Source organism: Lissotriton helveticus, chromosome 3_1, assembly GCF_964261635.1.
Source record: "Lissotriton helveticus chromosome 3_1, aLisHel1.1, whole genome shotgun sequence".
Taxonomy (NCBI): domain Eukaryota; kingdom Metazoa; phylum Chordata; class Amphibia; order Caudata; family Salamandridae; genus Lissotriton; species Lissotriton helveticus.
The window spans coordinates 1,931,947,296-1,931,963,343 of record NC_136061.1 but is presented as its reverse complement, the minus strand read 5'-3'; the positions used below and the strand labels follow the sequence as shown (position 1 = coordinate 1,931,963,343).

Here is a 16,048-nt window from a genome sequence, read left to right as displayed (position 1 = left end):
GTGTGTGTATGTGGGTGCATTCAAAAGGTGTTTGTGCCACCAGTCCAGTTTTATATTTCTCAGTTTGCATTTCTGGTATGAAATGTTGGTCTCTGTAATGATTTCGACAATAAAGATTTGTTGCAAAACTATTTTCGGTACAGCTTCTGTCATGCAAACATATGTGCCACAAAGCACACAATCTGTGACCAACGATCACTTAAACTAGTCTCATAACTAACGTCCTTGCTCCAGACCTTGGGCTAGAAACAGGGGGTACTGTGCAGAGTCCAAGTTAGCGCTGCACAAAGCCTTACGCATGTACCTCTGAATACATGGTCTGCCTGCTGGAGAAAGCAGTCCTGCCATTACCACCTGCAGCAAGCTCCAAAGAAGGTGTAAGTAGACAGGCACCCATGCAGCATTTACACCCATTATCCTGTCAGAATACATCACTTGCTGATATGCTGGATGGGCAGACAGTCACCAGGACTGCAGTGACTTCCTGTGTCCATGTACAGTAGGCTTAGGGCAGGCCCTGGGTGCAGCAGTGATACACACTGACCTATCAGAGTGTAGCATTTGGTTGAAAACTTTAATAAGCACATCAGCCACAAGGGACCCTGTAAGCTGACCTGTCTGGGTGAGGGAGATACAATTTATAATTGTATACATGAGTTGTTGATCAGTTGAGTGATGCATTGATTGATAATGAGTACTGAGCTCACCGGCCGTGCGTGATAGCAATATTTGTTTGTATCTATAACAAGTAGCAGTGATATATGTTGTCTTATTCCTCATGTTCCAGTGCTCCACCACCTGTGGCCTGGGTGCAATATGGCGGACCGTGACATGTACCGGTGGGAAAGATATTCACTGTGATATTGCCAACAAGCCCATACCAGCTCGCCGCTGCTACCTCAGACCTTGCTCTTTCTGGCGGGTTGGCAACTGGACCAAAGTAAGCATTGACTGATGTCTGACATTTACAGAATTCTAGTGCATCCAATATATGTCTATTTTCACTCTCAGTTACTACAGAAAGTTTTCCTAAGATATTGTCTGGGAATTCGTTGGTCTTTATGTGAGGCGTGCGAACAATACTTCAAGAGCAAGATATGTTTCCGCTCCTGTGCTCTGAAGAGTGAATGTGAAAGACCATGTACCAGTCAAATGCATCACCTATCTGCTGGTCCATGAGCAACCTAGATAGATGGTGGACATGGTAAAAAACATATAATTTAATTTCCATGACCTACCTGAAAATAATAGAAATATAGGGACTGGCATGACCTATGCCCTCATTTCTGTCTGATTGCCCATAGAGGCACACATGCTTTCCAGTAACAGCACACAAGTATAGGTTTCCAAGCACTGCAGACATGCTCAGGGTTTCCAATCACTGAAGATATGCCCAGGCTGTCTGTGTACTGCTGACATGGTTGGGATTTTCAAGCATTGCATGCTGTCAGGTATGCTGGGTACCGGAGTCATGCTAAGTCTCTCCAAGCTCTGCTGACGTACTCAAGAACTCCAGGCATTGCAGATATGTCCAGCATCGCAGACATGCTTACACTCTTCTGGCATGGTAGGCATGCACATGTCCTCCAAGCAATGCAAGCATTTTCAGGCCTTAAAGACACTGCTATCATGCAATACACCCAGACCCTGCAGACATGCCCAGGTTCTCCAGGCAATGCAGACATGCGTATAAGCTTCAAGCACTGCTGATATTCACTATGTACTGCAGACATTATCTGGTTCTTCAGGCACAAAAGAAATTCTAAATGTCTCTACCCAGATCAGACATACTCAAGCTTTCCATACACTGCATACATGATCAGACATTGTCGGCTCCATAGTGCACTTCTTTGCCCATGTGGTTAAAGCTGTGCTGTATAAACTCTTGTAATACCGCTATAAATGCATGGCAGTGCATAGGATCTCTGGGCGCTACAGACCTGCTCAAATTCTTAATTAGTTGACAGTGAACCATTCACAGTTGACTTGGAAGGTGTATGATAAATAAAGAGAAGGCACATGTTTAGCTCATGGAAGATTTGTGGCACTAGGTCATGGATATGCTGTGTACAGGCACAGTGGCAGATGAAGTGAGAAGATACAGAGCCAGGAAACATTTGAGTTCAGACAGATACCTGGGGGCCAAAGAGATTATGTCAAAGTGACTTAGTAAATTGTCACTCTGAGCTTCTAATCTAAACCTTCACTGTCAGCCTTATCTCAGTCTTATCTCTAGACTGGCTGGTATTTCTATTAGTGAAGGCTCTCTCCAACCTTTATCCACCCCGTCCCTTGTTCAAGTGTCTGCAGACTCCCATTTGGGTGTCTCAGAGTGAAGAGCTGTGATCACCCTGGGGCATACGAGCTTCGTATATGCGCTTCCCCTTATATCCCTGTGTGTTTGTACTTGTTAAATTAGCCCTGCATCTGAGGTCATGTGTTGTGTACAATATAATGCCTCCCATAAGTGCTTATTGTCATGTCAAGCGACTTTTCTCCAGACTTGTGGAATGTTAATTGTAGAGGAAAGGAGATCTGATCATCATTTTCACAACTTGGAAAACTTTCAAAAGCAATCTGCATAGTTATGCACCTGCCACCTTCAGGGCCCCTGTTCCTTTTCCTCGGCTCATTGGGATTCAATAGTTTGTGCTCAGCAAGCATAGGTCACTAAAGCATTTTTCTGTTTTCCTTATTGCGTCAGTGTGTTTTCTATTCATTACTCCCCACTGACAGAAAAATGTGTGAAACTCCTGACTTCCATTAATGATTTAGACCAGCCGCTCTTAACCTTTTGAGTTCTGCTGACCCCGACTGAATCATTATTGGAATCCAGGATTCCCCGCTGAGTCATTATTGAAAGCCAGGAACCCCCAGCCATGCAATGTCTATGATTTAAACCCTAAAACAATACTCAAAAATATACAAACAACTATACATAAAAAAAACACACAAATACTCAATATTTGTGTGCGTCTTTGATGTATAGTGGTTTCTAGACCTTTATTTAATTCACAGTTGCCTCTATATTTTTTATTTAATTCGTAATTAAATATAGAAAAGTCGAAATTGTAGTCTTAATAGGAATGTTGGAGGGTTTATACGTTTCTTTTTTAATTCTTAAACAAAGGAGATATATGCTAACCTGTAGCATATCACTGTCTTTTTTTCCTCCTAATGTCTGCTCTCTTTTTGTTAGCGTTTCAGCTAAGGCTGCTCCTTGTCTGCACTATATTCTTCTTGCTATACTTGTGCAGCTCCAAAGAATAAAGCTAAGAATACCAACTTAATGTTTAGCCTCTATTTTCAAATTCATTCACATTTGGAGAACGTTTTACATTTTTCAATTTAGTTTCTTTATTTATGTACACTTTATTAATTTTAATATTATTTCATTTTCTAAAAAGTCACAGACCTCTGAGTAGGCATCACGGATCCCCAGGGGTCCGCAGAGCATAGGTTAAGAACCATTGATTTAGACTATTGCGTTAAAAAACACGATGTGTGCATTGCTTTCCTACTTAAAATATGTTTGCTCTTTCAATCAGTGGCGTAACAAAGGCCCCTGCAGTGCTGAACGGGGGCCCGAGCTCCAGTCTCCCTTTCTTTCCTGCTCTCCAGGAACAGGAAGCAGAAGAAGGCAGCCAGGCTCCCGCCCTCCCCTAAGTCAATCACAACGCTGCCCAAGCAGCGTTGTGAGTGGTCGATACGCCGACCAGGCAGGGGCTAATGGAGAGGCCATTTTCTCCATGTAGGTTGCATGCAGCCTACATGGAGGAAAGGCAGACTGCGCATGACTGGTTTGGGCGGCCACCGGGGGCCGAACAAACTGTCTTTGCACACTCAGGAGAGGGCAGGCACACCACTCTTCCCCTCCCCTGTCTCAGAGCAGCGCCGCCCTCCCGCAACCAAACATAAAATGGTAATAACAGAAAGCCATTACTATTTTATGTTTCTACTTCTCTCACTGCGAGAAGCAGTGGGGCGACGCTCCTCTACCCTAGTGGAGGAGATGCCCCTTTTTTTCATCTTATCATTAGGGTATTGAATTTTACCAAGCTGGTCTCGGATACACACATTCTATACATACTAATGTTACATACAGTTCGCAAACATTCATATGTCATCCTAGTTTACAATATGAATCGAGCAATGTTCATATTTTAGATCCGTTTTGTTAATTTCATCATACAACAGGGTTGATTGTCATATTACATTTTATTATTTCAACTAGTAGAAGCACACACAAGAGGTCAAAATTAACTTATGCTTGTAAAAATAATAAGAATATTTTCAACCGTATCCCAATATCCCTTTACTTTCAAACGTTGCCAAAGTAGATGTTGATATTGTTGACGCGTAACTTAAATGTTCAGGATAGAATTGATGTTATCACAAATTTATATGGTGTCATTATATACCTAATGGTCATACCACTTTTAAATTTTTCTTAATTTTGGGTTTCATCCAAAGTTGTCTTCATTGCTCATCCTTTATTCATGCTTTTACATTGTATTCCTATTTTGTTTATTGTTATTCATTTTCTCACTAATCTCTGTCTTTCTGATGCTCAAGAAGAATTATAGCAACACTGTTTTATATTGTGCATATAATAGTCCTTAGTCAGGCTGTTTTATTAACCCCTTCGGCGCTCATGACGAGCTCAGCTCGTCATGATGCACAGTGGAGCTGTCATCATGACGAGCAGAGCTCGTCATAACTGCCATTAAAGCCATTAAAGCCATTGGTAGCACTTTTGATTTTGGTGCATTGTCTTATTTTGGTATGTCGCAATTTGCTGATTGGTACTCACTTATAAGGAAATAAGCTGAAGTAGAGTGATGAGGTGGTAATGCTTGGGTTAGGGTTATCCTCAGCTTAGGTAATGGGGTGCCTGTCTCAAAACAACACACCTCATTGAAGCATGCACTGTGACGAGGAAAAGACTGCATAAAAGGGATTACCAATAATGAATTTAGTCATCGTTTTGTTGGACTGTATTTGAAAAGTGCAGCTTTTTCTATGAGGGTACAGTGCACTCCATTTTCTTCATGTGCACCTTCTGTTTTTTCTAGTGTTCTAAGAACTGTGGCGGGGGCACAACGGTGCGTGATGTGCAATGTGTGGATACTCGAGATGAGCGGCTCCTTCGACCATTCCACTGCCAGTTGATGGTGTACAAGCCACCGTCAGAGGCCTCATGTCAGCCCAAGCCTTGTATGGACTGGTATACCTCATCATGGAGAGAGGTGAGCAGAGCCCCTGCACTATACATTACTGCAAACCCATCCTGAGTGCAGTGCATTGCGTAGCGGCATATCAGTTGAACTGCAAATGGTCCCTCCAACCTTAAGCTCATCTAAAGTTATATTCAGTGTTTGCATGTTAACTGTGTAACTGCGCGATACACGGGAGCAAGGTTGTAATTGCACTGTACATATCCAGTGCAACATTGCACACTGAACAGTAGTAAAACCATAGAATATACCCAGCTGCACTACAGTCCCATTGATTGTAATTACATTGCACATTAGTTGTTTATATCTTAAATGCTCTAAATTTGGGGGAAACAGGTTTTAGTTCCAGACAAGTATGATAACTAAAGTCAGGTGTTGAAACTTTTTGCATCTTAGAAGGGGATTTTAATTCTGAATGATTGATAATGCACTAGAGATAGAATTGAATTGATTTTTCATCAAAATGACACACCCACTGACAGTGAATTATGATTACCATAGTGTTAGAAATTGGATTTCTGGCTGGCGGAGGTATGCGCCCTGTTCAGGCAGGAACCACAATCCTGATAAAGGTAAGTAAGATACACACTAAAAGTTAAAATGTGCTCACCCTCTGGTAGCTTGGAACAGAGCAGTCAGGCTAAACTTAAGAGGTAATGTGTAAAGTATTTGCGCAACACAGTAACTCAATGAAAACACCACAGAAAGATTCCTCACCAGGTTAGAAAAATAGACAATCATTATATATCTAACTCCTTCAATGCTCATGACGAGCTCAGCTCGTCATGAGCCACGGTGATCGTGTGCTCATGACGAGCTCAGCTCGTCATGACCGTTAGAACGCTCGCATGCCGGGCTAATTCCCCTGCTGTGCGAGCGTTCAATGAAAACGGGTGTGATCATGACGAGCTCAGCTCGTCATGAGCACACGAGCACAGTGCTGCATGACGAGCTGAGCTCGTAATGAGCACGGGGTGCTGTGCGTGCCTCCCCTCCCCCCTGCACAGTGGGGGAATGTGCCCAGCAGGGAAGGTGCTAAATCAAGACCAAAACAATAAAAATTCAATAAAAGTTGAGAAAGGAATAATGTTTAATAAATAAAACTGTTCTTAGAGCCTATGGGGGTTATCTGGTCGCACTGGACCGGGGCTAAGTCATAAGTACAGACCACGATGAAGTGCAGGCCATATACAGGAGCTACACAGGCCCACTGAAGAAAGTACCTTGGTCCTGCGGAGTGCAGCTAAGCAATGCATCAGTGTCGATCCCGCAGTCAAGGTGATGCGTCGGTTTTCTTCACACAGTGGTGGCGATGTGTCAGTTCCGTAGATGAAGCGCAGAAGACAAGATGCCTTGGTTCTGAGTGCACCCGGTTTCTCCGCACAGTCGAGGGGATGCATCAATCTTCCCACACTGCTGCGGTGGCGATGCGTGGTTCCGATGCTTTGGTTTCGGGAGGCGATGCTCTGGTTCCGAGTGCGATGCGCTGGGTCCACTCCCGCAACAGGGGCGATGTGTCGGTTCTGCTTCATGCAAGCAGTTGATGCGAAGGTTCCACTGGAGCAATCACCGGTGTACACTTCCATTGGACCAGGCACATGACCAGAGGATGAGACTTTGATATACCTGAGTCTCAGAAACAGGAGGCAAGCTAACAAACACTTGGAGATCACTCTGGATTCAAAGCAGAGTCTAGCTTTCCGTCAGCAGGGTCAGATAGTAGTGGCAGGTAGCAGGGCAGCACAGTAAAGAAGCAATCCTTCCAGGGCATCAGTCCAGCCAAGTGACTGTCCTTGTAGCAGCACAGCAGTCCTTCTGACAAAGGTTCTTCACAGGTCCAAAAGTGTCTGATTGGATGGGGTCAGAGGCCCAGTACTTATACCTAGTTGTGCCTTTGAGGTGGGGGTGACATCAAAGAAGGGTCTTTGAAGTGCACAGAAGTCTTTTCTTCCCAACCATGGCTCCAGACTATCTGTAGGGGGTAATCAACACTTTGTGTGGGGAATGACACTGCCTATTCAGGTGTTAACTCCTCCCTCCTATCCTGCCCAGGATGACCCATCAGGATGCAGATGGGCACTCAGACAAACCTAACCTTCCTTTCTCTGTGGCTGTCTAGAGGGAATGTACAAAGTCAAGCTGTGACCCACCCCAGACGTGTATTGGAGACAAGCTGCAGGCACACATAGCTTTAAGAGCAGAGAAATGCCAACTTTCTAAAAGTGGCATTTCTAAAATGGCAATGTTAAATACAACTTTACCTGTAATGAGGATTTATCGTTACCATTCCAAATATATAAAACATGATAAGGCTACTCCTTCTCAATCGGGAATTACAGCTTAAAAGTGTAACAAGGAAATCCCAATGTTAACCTATGAGAGGGGTAGGCTCACAGTAGTGAAAAATGACTTTAGGTATTTTTCACTACCGGTACATGCAAAACTTAAAAGTACATGTCCTACCTTTTACTTACACAGCACCCTGCCCTATGGGCTACCTAGGACCTACCTTAGGGGTGACGTATCTATACTAATATAATAAAGAGAGAACCCAAACCTTTGAGGCGGGTAATCTCAGGAACCACAGCACCAATCACAACACCCAATACAGCGTTGGAAAGGGCAGTTGCAGCAGAAGGACATAGGCTGTGCAGACGCCCACCATATACATATAAAAGGTAAAAGAACCGTGCCAGCAAAGTAGTCCCTTGTGGGCGTGTCTGCGTTGTGCTGTGGGCTTGCCAAACGCTGGGGGCGTGTGGTACGTTCCGCCCTTCATGCCATGTCTCATATTGTGTGCTAATCCCACCCTGCTCCCTTTAAATACCCCTGCACCCCATAATCATAACCCACCCGTACTCCTTAAAATACCCCAACACCCTTAGACACTAACCCATCTTAACCCTATAAATATACCCTGTACCCCAAAACCCAAGCCTATCTCTAAACCCTAAAAATACCCCTGTACCCCAAAACCCAAACCTAGCCCTGAACCCTATAAATACCCCTGTACCTCAAAACCCAAACCTACCCCTGAACCCTAAAAATACCCCTGTACCACTAACCTAGCCCTGAACCCTAAAATACCCCTGTACCCCAAAATCGAAACCTAGCCCTGAACCCTTAAAATACCCCTGTACCCCAAAACCCAAACCTACCCCTGAACCCTAAAAATACCCCTGTATCCCAAAACCCAAACCTAGCCCTGAACCCTAAAATACCCCTGTACCCCAAAACCTAAACCTACCCCTGTACCCCAAAACCCAAACCTAGCCCTGAACCCTAAAAATACCCCTATACCCCAAAACCCAAACCTAGCCCTGAACCCTAAAAATACCCCTGTACCCCAAACCCATACCTATCCCTAAACCCACCCCTGTACCCCATAACTATATCTGAACCCTTAAAATACCCAAACACCCCAAAACATATACCTCAGTACCCCAAAACATATACCCCTATACCCATACTTACCTTATCCAAACATTTACAAAAAAAACATGCTTTTACCATTCATGCATTTACAACGAATTTCGTTGTAAATGTATGCGTGGTAAAAGCATATAAAATGTAAGGCCATGCGTTATAATGGCATTGTGGAGTCATGGTACTTTCGTAATGAAAGTATGCGGAAAGAAAGTTACGGAATAATGGGTGTTAACCTTACCCGGTAAGTACATTGGGGCCCACATCTCCAGCAACATACTCATATTTTTTTCACCACCCATTTGAAAAATGCACAGGTCTCTCTCATTGATGGCCAGCATCGACATACACTTTTAGACACACCTCCTGCCACAAGTTCTAGAATTGCGAACTTTAGAGCTGGGGAGCTACATTCGAATCTTGGCATCAGCTCAACACCTTGTGATTCCAGGCAAATCGCTTTGTCTCCCCGTGCCTACCACAAATGAATGTGTTCTTCTGTAATGTAAATTGTGCTCATGCCATGTTGTTGAGTTCGTGCTATATAATATTGCAAGGAAAAATAAAGTAGGGAAACTCGAGTTCACACACTACTGAACGCGCACTCTTAAGTGCATCCGCAGTGCACTGTGAATTGGAGCGTTTCACAGGCCTGTCAGATAAGAAATGCTATCAAAACGAAATCCTACAAAACAATATACTACTGGCCGGCAGCAATTCATACCCGGACAACGTCGGGACGGGCTGCTAGTGTGTAATAAAAGTTTAGTTTAATGCTTGGTAATGGATTTTTAATGCCAATTCGTAAAGGCATAAACTGCAAACACAGGCCCTGCAGTGGCTGGCCTGAGAGATCTTTGAAGGGCTACTTGTGTGGGTGGCACAATCAGTGCTGCAGGCCTACCAGTAGCATTTAATTTACAGGCCTTGGGTATATGATACCCCACTCTACAAGGGACTTACAATTAAATTAAATATACCAAATGGGGATAAGCCAATGTTATCATGTTTGGGGGGGGGTAGCACATGCCAGCATAAAGAGAAGGTAAGCAGGCAAAAAAGGTTTTGGGGAAGACCACCCTAAGGCTGACCTGTCTAACACATGGCCTGACCTAAGTGCAGAATATTCTGCTGCAAATAGGAATATTTTTGTATAAAAAAGTCCAATAAGAGTTACACAGTTTTTATACTATTAGCAACCTCAGTATATATCGGTTGGAAAGGAAAAGTATGTGCCTGTGAGCTAGAAAGTCCTCATCATCAGCGAAAAAGACACTTGTTTTTGGTAATATTTGTTGACAGCCTTCCAGCTTATTGGCACCATAAATAGAAGTTATCACTAGCACCAAATTCAAAGGTACTTGTTTTATTAACCTTGTGAGGACATGAAACAGAGTTGGACCTAAAATGGTTTAAATGTGGGATAGGCAGGATGTTAACAGACTTTTGCAGCAAGGCATTAATTCATACATTCATCTATTTATTCATTCATTGGTTATATCATCTTTGTGTGGGGGACACCGTAAAAGGGTAAAAGGCTTTTTCTCATGAAACAGCATTGCGTTCAATTCTTTTGGTATTTTTTTATGAAAGAGTTCCCCTTCTTAGTTAGCAGATTGTCTTTCTATGAATGTATTAGATCTGTACAGTTGTGGATAGTGGTTGTAATCTGTGAAAGGGGTGCAGAATTCTGACTGATTAAATGAAAATTCTCTTTGCTGTAGTGGAGCTTAATCTGTAGATGGTGCAAGAGGGAAACAAACTTGGGGCCATATTAGGGAGAGTGCCCTGGGGATGTTTTCTCACTTTCTGCACTGCCGAAGCACTTTGATATTATAGAAGGCGCTATAGAAGTTTGCACAACCCCTTCTGTACACATGTAGTGCTGGCATGATCCAAAGGGGGTGTTCCTCCCTATGAAAATGAGGGAACTCTTTTCCTCTGTGCCTATACCGTATTAGAGGCAAAGGAGCTGTAAGGGGGTCCAGGGAGCTATTACATTTACTGGCTGATTGCAAATTTAAGTATGGAGGCCCATTCAAGTCGTTACATCTCTTGTGCAAAGACCTCGATGTAACACTGCAGATTAATCTCACAATCTATTCAATCTTGGCCTCTCTGGGGTGCTCATATATAGTTAACACTACAGGCAGTATGTCTTTCCCATCTTCTTTCTGAAAATATTGCTATGTCCTTTCCTCTACGCTTTAATGTTTTTTTTTTAGCTTTTGGGCTCACCAAACTTAATTTGAGATAGTCAATTACTCAGGTAAATGTATTGTCTTCAAACGCTGTGAAAGGACTACAATGTAAACAGCCTATTGCCAACTGCAGACCGGCCCTTTTCTCTCGCAACGAATCAGCTGGGACAGATGGATGTTGAAAGACAAATAAGACTTGCTTCCTTTAGCAATCCAGCAGTAAAGAGATGTTGCCACTTTTGGATAGTATGGTGGATGAAATTCGGCTGGTGGATCCAGTCTGGATTTAGCACTTCCTCAGGAAATGGGCTAATTTTTAGGTCGAGGACCTAAAGGCTGCGCTTGCGCAGTCTTTGGTCGGAGATTTAATGATTTTTAGACGGGGCTTGGAACCCGCCTCTCTCCTCCACCTCTCCTCCATTGGCTGGCTTCCTAAACGGAGGCCAGCCATTGGAGGAGAAGGGAGTCACTCCAAACAAGCCCCGTCTCTTTCGGATTCGGTGCGTGTTTTTGGCGTTCTTTCGCCCTGTGACGTCACCGTCACTCAGAACGCCTAAACACGCCCCCGAATCCGAAAATTTTCAGAAGCTTGCGGCCGCCATTTTCCGGCTCCTTAAGATGAGGTAGGCCGCTGCTGTCCTCGTTTCCCGCTGTGTCTTTTTGCCGCCCCTCCCCCCGCTGTCCGTGTTTGTTCCTGCCCTCCTCCCGCTGATTAGGTCGGCCGCTGTGCTGTTGTATTCTTTCCCCACCGTGTCTTTTCCCGCCCCCTCCCGCTGTCCGTGTTTGTTCCCGCCCTCCTCCCGCTGAGTAGGTCGGCCGCTGTGCTGTTGTATTCTTTCCCCGCCGTGTCTTTTCCCGCCCCCCTCCCGCTGTCCGTGTTTGTTCCCGCCCTCCTCCCGCTGATTAGGTCGGTCGCTGTGTTGTTGTATTCTTTCCCCGCCGTGTCTTTTCCCGTCCCCCTCCCGCTGTCCGTGTTTGTTCCCGCCCTCCTCCTGCTGATTAGGTCGGCCGCTGTGCTGTTGTATTCTTTCCCCGCCGTGTCTTTTCCCGCCCCCCTCTCGCTAAATAAATCATTCAGTGGTGATAGTAGTAAGTTTGCAATCTTGCGGAACCCCGCGATGTGGTTTCACCCTGCCGAATGTTCTGCCTCCCTTGGCTTTGGTGTCGCTGCGCGTCATCCCAAAAGAAAAGCATTCCACTTCGACGAGCCCACGCACATTTCATTGATATAAATAAATGCATACACAGAGGCTGCTTCAGCATCCACGGGTCTTGCAAACTGGCCTTTGCTCCACACTGGCGCGGCCTTCAGTAAGTAGCCTACGACCTAATGAGGCGGAAAGGCCAACATGTCAAGCCTTCCCCCGCAGCCCAGCCAGCTCGCATCAGAAGGAAACGGCTCGCTGTAGCGTTCCCACAAGTGCCAATTACTTGGCTGGCACCGAGCAGGCGCAGCCAGGCCACAGCATGGCAAGATTCCCGCATTTCACGTTGGCAAGACGTCCCTGGGCGAGCAGGCCGCCCGGGCACACGTTTCGATCTCAATATGACACACCAGGGGGTAAACAACTTCGTATTATGGGCAATGAGGATGGGTGGATGGCACGTTTCAAATGTACAAGCAGAGACATGGGTCCTGCTACCCCGACCCCAAACCTCCACCGCATATTTCACAGATTGCCAAATAAATCTTACCATACAATGGATGTCCAGATACAGAACTGGCCATGAATGTGAAAACACTTAAGACATTCTAAATACAAGTCTCTGGCCCAGCCGGAGTTCACCCTAAGAACAAACCATCTTCCACTGCATATTACTGGTGGGGTAACAAAGATACTTTCATTTCTCCTCGTAGCAACTTCTTCGAGAGCTCTCGACCCTGCCCTTCCAAGAACTGCTCCCATATAGCCACTGCTTCCTCAAACTGTCACATTTCCCGCAACCTGTACTATCCATCAGAGCCACTCAGTGCCTATCTTGGGTACACTCTTCCAACCATTGGGTAAGATGCCAATCTTGCCTTTCCAACAACTGGCCCCATAACTACCGTTTCAAACTAACTGTCCTCTCCCAATTGGACCATCAGAGGTCGAATACACCATTGGATTTCCCTCAGCCTTCTCATAGCTTCCAGACCCTATTACATCTTACCTTTCCTGGGGATAAGATGTCCATCCTGCCCTTCACCCCCCCCATAGTGAAGAGGCTCCTTGGTTAGAAGAAGGGTGGGGGAGGCGAGCAGGGAGTACCAGGTGGGCAGGAGGAGAAGTGGAGTGAGAAGGCAGTAAAGAGCCTGGTGAAGAAACTGAAGAAATACGGACAGCTTGAAGAGCTGGAGAGGGCCATTATCAGCCAGAGTCGAAGCACCAAGTGCATCACCATCCCCAGGTAAGGGGGCATTATCAGTGGGACCCAGTGCATCACCATCTTCGGGTGCAGCAGGTCCTTAACTGTGGCATCACCAACCTCTTAAAGAGGGGGAGGGCGAGGTATCACCAGAACAACAATGGGAACTAAGATAGTCACCATCCTTCATCAGCCAGCTAGATCCTCACCTGCCCAGATATAGGTTGCATAAGTACATAGATCAGGATGCACTATGGCACTGCGGGACAACTGGGGATTCCCTGACACAGATGAGAACTGGGGTCTCAGCCACAATATGAAGACTGATGGGCCTTAGTCCTGGTGGTACACTGGTGGGAGAGTGGACAGGGGCCTTATATAACGTCCCTCTAGGTGTATATATCGCTCTTTCCCAAAGGAAGTGTAAACAATTGGTGCAAACGCTACTTCGCATATATTTTTTCACATGAAGAAAACACTTGCTGATTGTTTTAGTCTTTGTATATGTTTGTCGTGTTTCTTGTATATAAATTCGAAAATCACTTTTTGGTAAGGTTTGGTATGTTTTTAAATATTTCGGTTCTCGCAAACTAAAAACACATCGTGTTTGTCCATTGAAGCACTGTATTCATTCTTGCACTTGTTACCTCGACTTTATGCTCGCACACTCAAATTTTGTGCTCCGTGCACGGAGGCTCCATGATTTAGGCCTGGCCACTGGAAGGCAGAGTGCCTTGCAGTTCTGGAAAGCAACATTTCGGTCTTGTCCCAATTAAGTCGTGACATTAGGCAGAGCATTTCTCTGTAACTATAAAGTTGTTGTACATTATAGAGAATATTTTTTTTTGTACTTTGTTTACCAGGTTTGGCCAGACCGGGGGTTCATCTAATCAGAGCAGAGCAGACTGGGGTTCACCTTACCACTGAGCAAGTGGAAGTATGACTTTTCTTCTTCCGGGGTTCTAATTGAATAGGGGGCAGGGGTTTACTGAAGGTCACACCATAAGTGGTTCATATTTTATACAGTGAGTTGTGTACTTTTTGAGAACCCTGCGCCTATTGGAAATTGGAAACATTCACAGCACCGCAGATAAAATTCAGTCGATCTCTGCACTAGTAAGGACAATTTTCAGAAACGAAGACATAATGCTCCTCGAGATGGGAAAATCAGGCATGCAATCCTATTTTAAAATAAAAGTAAATGGAAAGGTAGACTTAAGAGTCATTTATCAACCGTTCATCCTTTAACATACTTTCAGATTGACAATACATTTGATGTTATGTTATGTTAGCTGCCAGCTCTTTCTAGCAGCTAATTGGAAGTATGTAGTGAACAACCCTTAATGGTTTGCTTTATGAATCTAAGGCAGGAGTAGAAACCACCTGCCACCTTCTTCTGTTTTACCATCTGTTGTGGTATTTACATAGTGCCTGGATTAAGTTCATCCTGCATATAAAACTAATGAGGGATATAAAAGATGTCAGTGTGTTACTGTCTGCTGCAAAGAAATACCGTGTTTCCCTATTCTGTGTAGAACATAAAAGCATAGGGCTCGGAGGTTATTTATTGCTTGTGCTTGAATCTATTAGATTCCAGCCTTTCGTGAAAAGGGGCACCTCTGCTGAGATATCAGTGTGCATTCCATGTTATTTTAGTGGAATGTTTGGGAGTAAGTTTGGTTATTTGATTTTTAAACCCCATGTTAAGTTTTTTTTAGTGCTGGATAAGATTGTAATTCCCCAACCTGTGTGTTTATCACTGCAGGATCATCCACCCACTTAGCTTTAATATAGATCATTCTGTTTACACACACTAACAGTACCACAAACGGCGCTCTGCATTCTGTGAAGCCCATAATGACTGCCCAGATGTGTGGGAAATGTTTCAAATTTATGTGGAGACATAAGTAAATTCAGCTGAAGTAGTAGTGGAAACTAATATTATTGTTCTTAGGCCAAAGTCAGAAATGAGAAAAGTACCTCAAACTGCACTTAGTGTATTTATTTTCAGCATTCCTTAACCAAGCTTGTTGAAATGTGAAGACTTTCTGTCACGCTCACACACATCTCTCTAAGCTATAGTTTGAGTCTTGATGTCAAGGTCTCTGTCTCCCACACACTTCCCGACCACAGAAAACTTTCATCAGGCCTCCTTTTCAATTTTGTACACATGCTGCTGCATTTAATAATAGGGAATTGAGTCACTCCTCCTAACACATACTGTGTGTGCCCAGTGGTATAGCTGTCATTAGTGCAAGCTGAGCAGTGATACTGTAACTCGGGTGACTGAAGACCCCATTATGCAGTATAACCAAAGGGGATGTGGCCCATTTTTTAGGTCGAGGACCGAAACATCTCACTGTCCATGAAGCAGGAAACTTCATAAATCTTCGTGTCATGTAAAAAAAAAATCCACTTGTTTGAATTTGGTGCCATATATTTAGGTGCCAAATTATGTCTTTGTTCTCATTATATCAGAGCTCTGATAATAACCTCTACGAATGTGCCACTGGATTCAAGCTAGCCTGGCTGAAGAAGGGTGACACCCTGAAACTCTAATATGATCTTTACCACTCTTGGAAAGGTTGAAAACTTTACTTCTGACAAGGGCATAGGTAAAAAAAAAAGTGTGGAAAAGGTGTGTGTGGGGCTCTGTGTGTGTGGGGCTCTGTGTGTGGGGGGCTCTGTGTGTGGGTGGCTCTGTGTGTGGGTGGCTCTGTGTGTGGGTGGCTCTGTGTGTGTGGGTGGCTCTGTGTGTGGGTGGCTCTGTGTGTGGGTGGCTCTGTGTGTGGGTGGCTCTGTGTGTGTAGGTGGCTCTGTGTGTGTGAGTGGCTC

At 44.6% G+C, this 16,048-nt stretch overlaps 1 protein-coding gene across 1 annotated transcript in view; it reads left to right on the top strand.

Moving 5' to 3' along the window:
- The window catches only part of ADAMTS7 (ADAM metallopeptidase with thrombospondin type 1 motif 7), a 625,092-nt gene that overhangs the window by 499,644 nt on the left and 109,400 nt on the right, over nucleotides 1-16,048 (top strand). The window contains exons 20-21 of the mRNA XM_078682968.1: nucleotides 788-940; nucleotides 5,076-5,249. Of these exons, the coding sequence (XP_078539094.1) occupies nucleotides 788-940; nucleotides 5,076-5,249 (327 nt within the window). The remainder of the gene's footprint in view (nucleotides 1-787; nucleotides 941-5,075; nucleotides 5,250-16,048) is intronic.